Source organism: Ursus arctos, unplaced genomic scaffold (assembly GCF_023065955.2).
Source record: "Ursus arctos isolate Adak ecotype North America unplaced genomic scaffold, UrsArc2.0 scaffold_19, whole genome shotgun sequence".
Classification (NCBI taxonomy): Eukaryota; Metazoa; Chordata; class Mammalia; order Carnivora; family Ursidae; genus Ursus; species Ursus arctos.
The window spans coordinates 57,868,837-57,879,999 of NW_026622863.1; the positions used below are offsets into that span (position 1 = coordinate 57,868,837).

The window sequence follows — 11,163 nt, forward strand, 5'->3', positions numbered from 1 at the left end:
AATTCAAGCCCCACGTTGGGTGTAGAGATTACTTAAAATTAAAACCTTTAAAAAAATTAAATAATTATTGTGAGACAAAGCAAAAAATATATAAATTTCTCATCATAGCACCATGAGAATAACTAGTTTGAAAATGAACGGTCCATGTACAAATGTTAGTTTGGGGGGAAAAAGATAATAAAACCAAGACACATTGAATCTGGTAGCATAAAACACATTCTCTTCTCAAAGTAAGATGTTCTTATCAATTAAATTATATCTGTTAATTATTAAAATGTCAGAAATACAACTCAGAAATAAATGAACTTCAATATGAGGGCTTCTATGGGTAGTATTTTGAGTTAAATTGCTCCAACATTTAAAAAAATCTAGGAAACTAAATTTCTCAGGGTGAGGGACAACACATTGGATCTTTCTAGTAAAGTGCAAGCAACTACATTTTCCATTTCTTGAAAACAAATAAATCAAAAATAGATTTTATCTTAAAAAATCGAAGTATTCCCTTATTTAAAAGCTTGTATGGGAAGGTGGAGGAGGTTACTGCTTGGTTAGTTTATATATATATGTGTGTGTGTGTGTGTGTGTGTGTGTGTGTGTGTGTGTTTGCTTCCCTCAAAAGACTTTTTTTCTTCTTAGCTTAATTTTAAGATTCCAAAACTCACAGCATGTCATAATTAAACATCTCCAAGGAAGTGCACAGTCTGATTAGCACATTAACTCAAGCATAAACCAGCCGTGACCAGGCTGCCTCCAGGTCTGGGTCAGACCAGTCTGGGAAAGAACAGTCCTAATGAAAACTCCTACTAAGACACATTAACCTCAACATTATTTTATCTTTCATCAGTTGAGATCTTCTTTTCTCTGTCAATTCTTACACAATTTTTTTAATCGTTAATTCTGACCTAAGAACAATCAACTAGCATCCTATAAATATAAATAAAGATAGATAAAAAATGGATCCACTAGTTCTTAGAATGAAATAATTTTACCTTCATTCTCAAAGATTCCCACCACCAAAAAGTTCAGAGATATTTTTATGGTTACACACCAATAACTAGGGCCCATGATTTCCCATCCAATATCAACTCCTGTTTTGGAGAGGGGGAACAAGAGGACTACCCATATTCCAAATGTCTTTTCATTGGGCTGGTTGGTGCCCAACTGTTTGCTGTAAAACAAAATGATAAGAACATATGACCATGGAAGTAGGAATATCTTCCCCCACAGTCTACACTTACACTGTCTAAAATGGTAGCCACTAGTTGCACACAGCTATTAAGCATTTGAAATGTGCCTAGACCCACCACAAAACTGAATTTTTAGGTTTATTAATTTTTTTAATTTAAACTTAAAGCTGATAGTCCTTTTGTTAGTAGGAAAATTTTAAATATGTTTGGAAGAGCTTGGGTATGTGAATTCACTTTTTTATTTGTAAAATTTTATGAAATCTAAACACAAGTCAAGTATTTCTGATGAAAATCTGATAACTGAATTATGATGTGTACAAGTATAAAATACATACCATATATTTCAAAGAATAGGCAACAGCCTAGAATACCTCATTGGTATTTTTTTTAAATATTGACTACATGTTGAATACTTCAATCTAATACAATACTTTAGATAGACTATTTTAAATAAAATATATTATTACATTTAATGCCACTGACGTTTTACTTTTTTAACATGCTACAGAAAAAAATTTGAATTGCATGATTCATATTCCATTTATGTTGGGCTACACTGATGATGAGTAATAAGTGGCCTAACTAACAGGGATGGGCCAGTGAAGTGTTTTGAAAGTCTTTGTAGCATGAGGAAAGGCAAAAAGGCCAGACAGACAGAAGTGCAATCACATCATAGTTCTGACACTGAACCAAGTCATCAGCTTCCTCAGCCTACCTTTTCCCGTGTGTAAAATAGGAAGAATGGTTTCATAGCTTGAAACAAATATTTGTAAAGTGCCTGGTATATCACAAGAATAAACAGTTGAATACATAGTTGGTTTTGAGTAGAAAGCAGAGATTTCAAACTACTAAGAATCAACAGCTTGTCAATATCTATGCCTCCTTGCAAATGGGCTATATTCTGTGGACCCTTCCTTCCCCTCATACTCCTGCAACTTTGTTACGACCTTACTTTTAAAGATGAATAACGGCAACCTTTACACGTTGTTATTATTAGAATAATCAACAACTGGAGGGCCTCCTTCCATTTGTGTTTTAAAATGGTAGTAAATTCATTTCCAGGAATACCATCATGATTTTTATGAGTCTAAAATTCACCTTCAAGAGACTTATGGGAGCACTTGGGTGGCACAGTCGGTTAAGCATCCAACTCTTGGTTTTGGCTCAGGTTGTGATCTCAGGATCATGAGATTCGAGCCCTGCATGGGGCTCTGGGCTGAGTGCAGAGTGTGCTTGAATTTCTCTCTCCCTCTCGTTTTTCCCCTCCCACTTGTGCTGTCTCTCTCTCCCGCTCTCTAAATAAATAAATAAATCTTAAAAAGAGAGAGAGAGAGACTTGTAATATCAGAATACTTATTATGTCCTTTTCAGGCTTTCTAAAATTCATCACAGTGGGACCTTGTTCTCATGAATGTTCTGTACGCTCTAAGATGCTCTAAGGCATTAAGTTAATAATAATGAAGTATCAGTATTAAACATGTAAAAGATGGGAGCCAGCAATATTTATTTTAAAATTAATTATATCCCATTGTTATACTTTATTTTCTTTGGGACTTGAAAAATGCCTGCAAATTCTTACACTATGAGGTAATACCATAATCATCAAAAGATTAGGAACAATTGGCCTAGGACAAATAAAATTAAGTCCTCTGGGAGCCTGCTTCTTCCTCTCCCACTCCCCTTGCTTGTGTTCCCTCTCTCGCTGGCGGTCTCTCTCTCTGTCAAATAAATAAATAAAATCTTAAAAAAATATATACAGGTATTGGGTGATGATGATGTGTTAATGTAGGTTCATTAGTTGTAACTTATGTATCACACTGGTAGGGGATGTTGATAATGGGGGAGGCTATGCATGCATGTGTGGGGGTAAGGGAGCATAAGGGAAATCTCTGTACCTTACTCTCAATTTTACTGTCAAGCTTAAAGAGCTCTAAAAAAAATAAGTTCTTTAAAAAATAAGTGTTAAACTTTAAAAATATCAATTGTGTGACAAAAAGATAATGAAAAATAGTACTTTAGTGTATAAAATAAAACATCAGTTAATATATTCAACCTCAATTTACTGCAGTCTTAGCATGTACCAAGCACTACTCTTGGAGCTGAGGTTTAAAGATAAATAAGATCTGTGAATGTAAAGAAGGAAATGGAAAGCTGGTCCCACAAATTCATGTGAACTAATCTTAATTTTAAATAATCATTAAACCATGGAAAAGAAAACAACGCATCTCCTAATTAGAATGTGTTCTCTTCCCCAATGAAAAGGAATGACAAAATCTTTTTCAGAAGCCCTGAAATTTTTCAATATGCTTTATACTTTTTGCTTGTTGCTTAGAAAATGCTACCTCCTAATACAAATAAAGATGTCGTCGGTGCCTCTGTCTTTTGTTAAGGAGTCAAGTAGGAAGGGAATGGAAAGAATGAGATCAGAAATGTCATGAACTAGAGAAAAGGAAAAATATCAACATGAGATAAATCAGAGCAAAGTTCTGCACAATATCATTCTCATATTCAGACAGAACACTGGAACCATAATCAACCAGTAACCTAGGGTTGAAGAAGCTGAGAAATGCCTAGAAATGAGTAACTGCCTTAGACACCTACTTTGTGAGAACTGGCAGAAAAAGGAAACAGTGCAGAAATCCTCTGGATAAGCTTATGGGCAGGCTGAGGTCTTGATTAGTGAAAATTGAAAGCCTGTCATTGGTTGGTCCTACTGGTGAGGCAGATCCTTCAAGGCACTTGGCAGCTGACAAGATGTAGCAACTTCTCTCAGGCACTACTAGCCTGGTCTGTCAGGTTCATTCCTTTCACTTTAGCAGATAGTGTCTTTGGTTCTTAAGAGTCAATCATTTTAACCTATGTGAGTGTAAATGATACATCAAGAAAACCTAACCACTTTAGAGAATGACAAATCTTTCTTAAGTGGACAACCAGGGTTTCTTTAATAAATAAAAGAATTGACCAAGCCTTGTAGCAATGCCTGCTTACCCTAAACCCATTCTACAGGGTTAGCCAAGTCCCACTTACCCCTAACATCTGGTGGAGGTAGTGATACTCTGGCCCTTGGTTATACAGCAGGAAGGCTTTCCAGAATAGCAAAACATTCAGGGAGAGCCAGATAAACTAAATCATACAGAGAGAGAAAACAAAAATTAAAAATAAACATTACCTGATGAATGAAAACTTCAAGTACATTCGCTGGACACAATACTTCCAGTGGAAGCTGGATTAGTAATTGCAGAAAGCATTTTCAATTAACCAGCAAGCTGAAAATCACTCAGAGCAAAACAAACCTGACCTCACTCAGTCCCTGCACCTGAGATTAAGCATTTGGGTTGCAAAGAGGTCTCCTAAATGATCTCCAGGCATCCCGTGCAGTACAAAATGAGCCTAAGAAATTAGTGACATCACTACGTCCCGAGCATTGCATGTTGTTAAAATGCAACACCAAACAGAAGCAAGCTGGGAAAAGAGCAAAGGGGGTAAGATGTTTAAAGCGTTAAGAAATAGTTGTCTTCACTAAAAGTGATCTCTTCTCCCTTCCTCCACATCTGCTCCTCCATCAGTGTCCATGAAAGTTCCCATGTATTTGGAGAGGGGATGGGTTGGGGGGGGGGGGTCGTTATTATTTCCAGGTATTAACAGCGGAAAGTTTTGTTAGTTGAGAATGTTTGAATTAGAGGCAAAACTTCTTCCAGCTTCCCACCCGCGCACGCTCAGAGAATGAATCAAAGTCGCTGCACGAGAGAAAACGCGGAGAGAGCCCTGACCGCCATCCTACCAGGCAGAGGTGTTTAACCCCTTCGTTGGCCAGCCAGTTCCTCCAGGACACAGCCATGCCGCCGGCCCCGCCGCGCTGCGCTCTCCGCCGGCCGGCCCGAGAAGGAGCGGCGGCGGCCGGGGCAGCGGTTACAGTTGTGCGGCCTGCGGGAGGGGCGGGGAGGGGGGGGACGGAGGGTCAAAGACTGAGTGGAAGTCCGGAGGCCGGCGCGGAGCCAGCCCGGGCGGGGTCTGCGTCCCGGGGCCGGGTCTTCCGGGCGCGAGGCTGCGGCCCGCGCGGGGTCTGCGCTGCACCCTCCGCGGCCCGGACCCGGCGCTCGGAGCGCGCGCTCCCCGGCCCCGCCGCCCGGCTGCGCGAGTCGGCCCCGCCGCGCCCGCCTCTTTGTCTGCGGACGAGCCTGTTGTTGTGGCTGCCACTGCTCAGGATGTCCCGGCTGGGAACTGGGAGGCGTCCCCCGCAGGCTCCGGCTCGCAGAGACCGACAAAGATGTGGAAAATGATACCCATACCCTAGGTGGGGAACCCCGCCGCACTCTCGTACACTCGCATACACCTAGTTCTTTGGCAGGGATCGTTTTCCCCAAAAAAGTTCAACTCAAAGAGCCTCCGTAAGGAAATTTGAGCCGGAAATAGCCTTCTGTGTACGAGCATCCGCCTTCTCCCGCCCATCCTCAGCAATTCATCCCACCCCCAACAAGCGCCTCCTCACAGCCCCTTACCTAAAGCTTCCCTCTACCTCCTTCTTAGTCCCTACCCCCACCCCAACCCACATTCATGCAAGGCTTTGAAGAAAATTCCGAAAAAAAAAAAAAAAATAGCCCAGCGGTTTAATGGTTAAAGATGACGTAATTCTCAGGGGGCTTTAGGAAAGCTCAGATTCACTCTGTTTGGAAATGTGTGTTTTATTACCTAGTACCAGAATCTGTTTAGTTATAGGAATCCCCCCAAACTCGCACCAGAGGCCTGGCGAAGGGTGAGAAGAGTATGGGACTGACACAGGCTACCTATCCTACACCACAAATTATCTGTATTAGGAAAGAGAGAGAGGGAGAAAAAAAAAATCATTCATATAGAAATATGTCTGATGCAAAGTAAGTGTCCAACAAAAGTTTATGAAATCAGGGATTTTCCAAACTTTAACAACTAACAAGTGGCAGAAAAGGTAAACCACTTGTACTCTAATCTCATGGCTTTCAAGCTTTTGCTTTTTTTTTTTTAAACAAAATCAATTTTATAACACATGCCATAATATGTAATTAAAACTAAAATATCATTAAAATCTTCTCTTACTACAGCAATGTACTTACCACAATTAATTTCATGGACTGATTAATGACAGCAACCCTCCGTTCAAAATGAATTAATCCATATCAAGTGTGGGTTACATTTCATGCAGTTCACTATCTAGTAGTCTGTCATTTCTCTGTGATAAAGGACTTTCCTCTTTCATGCATGATCAAATCCTGAAAACTGCTTTAAATCTTTCTGGGGTTAGGAAGCATATTATTTATAAATGTTCTTCATATTCTTCATATTCCCTGTTCTTCATATTTCCCATGTGATGTCTAGAGGACCCAAAAAAAGACCACACAGAGAACCCAAGGAGAGACACCACTGGAGAAGGTCAAATTCTGGGACACCCTGGTACTCCTGAAATTACACCCCTAAGTAACCATCTGAGAGCCGTAAGTTCAATAGATGGGAATTAAGAAAGTTCCAGCAAAATGGTTTGGTTCTTGCCAGGAGTTGAGAGGAATGAAGCAATGGAAAAATAGCATAACAAAACACGTTTTTTCTTGACTTAATTGATCTAGTTCTTTTTTTTCCAGCTTTATTAAGAAATTATTGACATACATTACAGTATAAGTTTAAGGCATACAATGTGATGGTTTGATTTGCATGTATTGTGAAATGATTACCACAATAGGATCAGCTAGTATCCATTTTCTCGTATAGATATAATAAAAAGGAAAAAAAATTTCTTGGGATGAGAACTCTTAGAATTTACTCTCTTAACTCCTATATAACATACAGCAGTGTTAGCTATGGTCATCATGTTGTACTATATCTCTAGTATTTATCTTATCACTGCAAGTTTGTACCTTCGACCACCTTCCTTCAATATCCCTTCCTCCCATCCTCTATCTCTGGTAACCACAGTCTGAGCTCTTTTTGTATGAGTTGTTTTTTGTTTTTATTTTTGTGGGAGTTTTGTATTACACTTGTAAGTGAGATCATACAGTATTTGTCTTTCTCTGTCTGACTTATTTCACGTAGCATAATGCCCTCAAGTTCCATCCACGTTGTCACAAATGGTAGTATTTCCTCATTTTTTATGGCTGAATAATATCCCATCAATGCACACATAGGTTTTTTCCATGTCTTGGCTAGTGTAAATAATGTTGCTATGAACACGGGGTGCAGATATCTTTTCCAGTTAGTGTTTTCATTTTCTTTGGATATATTTCCAAAAGTGGAATTCCTGAATCATACAGTAGTCCTATCTTTAATTTTTTTAAGGATCCTCTATACTTTTCCTATAATTGCTACACCAATTTACAATCCCACCAACAGTGCACAAAGATTCCCTTTTCTCTACATCCATGCCTTGTCTTGTCTTTTGTTGATGGCCATTCTAATAGGTATGGGATGATATTTCATTGTGATTTTAATTTGCATTTCCCTAATGACAAGTGATATTGAGCATCTTTTCATATACCAGTTGGTCTTTCATGTATCTTCTTTGGAGGAAGATCTATTTAGGTCCTTTGCCCATTTTTTAATTGTTTGGGTTTTTGTTTGTTTTGGGTTGTTTTTTTTTTTGTTTTGTTTTTTTTTTTTTGCTATTGAATTGTATGAGCTCTTTATATATTTTTTATATTAACCCCTTATCAGATGGATGGTTTGCAAATATTTGTCCCTACACCATAGGTTGTCATTTCACCTTGTTGATGATCAAAGACAATTTTTTTTAAGTTCAGCTACTTCTAGGGAAAAAGAAAAGACAAAAATAATGGATCTAGCTCTTACTATGTACCTACTATTTGTCAGCCACTGTCCTTGGTACTTCATACTTAAAAATCTCACTCAATTCACTTGATAGCTTTCCCAGTGGAAGTCAGTGTCCCTACTTTAGAGATAAAGAAACTGAAAGAGATTAAGCTCACCTGAGAGGGTAGGAGAAATGGGCAGAGGTTGGTTAAAGCATACAAACTTCCACTTATATGATGTATAAGCTCTGGAGATGGAATATACAGCACAATGACTATAATTAATGATATTGTAATATATACTTGTAAGTGTTTAAAGAGAGTAGATCTTAAATCTTCTCACCACCAAAAAGAAAGGATAACTATATGAGGTGATGGAAGTGTTAGCTAACCTACAATGGTAATCCTGTCATAATAGATAAGTATCAAATCAACATATTCAACAGCAAATCAACATATTCAACGCTTTAAGCTACACAGTGTTATATGTCAATTATATCTCAATAAAGCTGGAAAATGTTATCTGGAAGAACAAGAACATTACAATAAAGACTAAAAAAATCAAAAAAGAAGAGAAACTTGCTTGAGATGGCAAAACAGGATTTGCTTTCAATTCTAACAACCCATAATCAGATACTTTTGTGAAATCCTTTTGTAGAATGATAGAATGCTATACAAATGTTGATTATTACCCTGATCCCTATTATCTTGTAGGAGTTCTGTAAAGGGGTCCAGGATCCGATTGTGTATGTTGCCTTACAAGGAAACAATACTGTGAATTATCCTCCTACCCTCCGCAGACAGAGCTATGGCCCTGCTATGCAGAAACTCTCATTAATGAGGTTCTTTTCAAATATCATTTTCTCTAGACCAGATGGGTTAGTGCAAGGAGTTACTGCCTTTACCGACAGGAAAGCCTGTCCTTGAAAAGAATGAGGAGAGAGTTCTGTCGCTATATCAGTATTCCAAAAATCATAATGAAAGAAACAAATTACATTTTTGCCGAGAAAAGGACTTTACAGGGAGAAAAATCAAATGACAACTAATAACTTTGCTCTTGGCTTAAATAATAGGAAGATAGTAGTGACCACCCTATGCTGATTATAACCTGTTTGGCAGTTAGAGATGTTTTTGATCTGTTGTTACTTAATAAACACTGTCTAAGGTAGACAGCATCCTTCAGAATATGAAATCCATGGGGAAAAAATTGATCAAAGTTTACCCCTTTGGCCTGCTTTATTACTCCCTCCTTTATGTGTCAGTTCAGAGGCACGCTTTTGCCATGAAGCTTTTTCTAGCTCCCCTCTCCTGAGTGCTCATACAGACGCATCCTGTAGTCCGTACACTCTTCAGTATGTTCATAATACTCTGTGCACATGATCATTGCTGCATTTTCCACATATTAATTTCATTGTATGTGTGTGTGTGTAACTCCCCTCATCAACCTCAAAGACAAGGATCCTGTTTTACTCAGTTTTTATTCCGTGACTTAAGACAAAGATGAAAATATACCAGGAATGGGGCACCTGGGTGGCTCAGTCCGTTTAAGCTTCTACCTTCGGCTCAGGTCTTGATCCCAGGGTCCTGGGACCCAGCTGGTGTTGGGCTCCCTGCTGGCGGGGGGGGGGGGGGAGCCTGCTTCTCCCTCTCCCTGCTCATGCTCTCTCTCCCAATCTCTCTCTCTCTCAAATAAATATGCAATTGAGACTAGTGAGCACCTAAATTAATTTCCTTGGGCTGCAGTAACAGGTTATCACAAATTTGGTGGCTTAAAACAATAGAAATTTCTTTCCTGCAGTTCTGAGAGCCAGAAGTCTGAAATCAGACCATTAGTCCAAAATGCCGGCTTGGGTCATGATCCCGGGGTCCTAGGATCAAGTCCCACATCTGGCTCCTTGCTCAGCAGAGAGCTTGCTTCTCTCTCTCCCTCTGTCTGCCACTCCCCCTGCTGTGCTCTCTCCCTCTCTCTCTCTCTGACAAATAAATAAATAAATAAATCTAAAAAAAGAAAGAAAAGCTGAAACTCTTGGTTAGCAAGAAATCAAGAAGTCAGGAACCATACACCTTTGTGACTTGATTGGATTTACTATTTTTCTTTTCCCCATATCTGATTATCAGGAATGATAAGTGTTAAACTCAAGATGAAAAGAGCCTGTGTGTTTTTCTTCTGAACAGAAAAGAGGGAAGTAGGAAAACTGTCCTGGGATGGGGTATTAATTGCTGAGAGGACAGAGAATCCTGGAGGTATGAGTAACTGACATTAAAGAGAAAGCAAACCACATTGTAAGCTTTATTTAAAAAAAAAAAAAAAAAATATATATATATATATATATATATATATATATATATATATATATATATATATAAAAGAACCTCTCCAGCTTCTTCAGTATTTCTCAAAGAACTGACCTAGCTGTATGAGTACAGGGTGGACATTCCAAAATAACTGAATCAGATGATGGTCTACACTTGTTTTTGTGTAGAAATGACGATGAGTCACTCTCTGGAACTTGTCCCTAGACTTGTGAATTTCTCACTAGTTTCCTGAGGGGCTCTTCCTTGCCAAGGGTCTCAGGGACATGGCTTCATTGAATAAAACTGAATGGTAATAAATTTTTGTTTGGAATTGCCCTATATACAACACTTTTCCAAACTTCTGGATTTCACAGACCAACAACAATTCAAATAGAAAAAAATAAATGAAACCAACACAGATTATCTAAATTTTGCTGTAAAGGAGGACAACTTCTAAAATGAAAAATAAACAAAAATACCATACACTGCCATTTCATTAAAGAAAATTCTTTTCTACCAAAAAGAAATAATAATTGCAAGAAATTTTGAATACCTTCAGCTTCCATAGAAACTCATTATGTTCTTTCTCTCCCTCCCCCCCTCCTCTCTCTCCTCATTATTTTTCATTATTTGAGCCTCAAATCTCATCTATAAGATGGGTAGAGACATTCTTATCTTCACCCTCATTTTATGCATGAAGGAATTGAGGCACATGAACAGTAACTAACTTGCCCAAGGTCACTCTTTCAGGTTTCTGGACCCAAATCCAATGTGTGTGTGGAGAGTGGGAAGGAGGGGAGTTTCCCCACACCGACAAAAAATTTTCCAAACACCAGCTGCATGTCCTGCAATTCAATTAAATTCTGACACTATCTATCCAGAAGAGTGTCAGATTCCACAGGTTACGGACT

At 38.7% G+C, this 11,163-nt stretch overlaps 1 protein-coding gene across 9 annotated transcripts in view; it reads right to left on the reverse strand.

The window, feature by feature from the left end:
• LOC113269421 (NADPH oxidase 4) overlaps positions 1-5,273 on the reverse strand; it is a 173,201-nt gene extending 167,928 nt beyond the window's left edge. For 2 of the 9 annotated variants that reach the window (XR_007188989.2, XM_057314595.1), the window contains exons 1-2: positions 4,969-5,269; positions 4,215-4,310 (exon numbers count right to left, since the gene is read on the reverse strand). Coding sequence is in view for 7 of the 9 variants with exons in the window: in XM_057314595.1 (XP_057170578.1) it covers positions 4,215-4,310; positions 4,969-5,025 (153 nt within the window). In the remaining 2 variants the exon portion in view is untranslated. Of the gene's footprint in view, positions 1-4,214; positions 4,311-4,968 lie in introns of those variants that run through there. The other 7 variants (XM_057314593.1, XM_057314598.1, XM_048215793.2 and 4 more) reach the window with 5 other exon arrangements.
• Between the last annotated feature and the right edge of the window lie 5,890 nt (positions 5,274-11,163).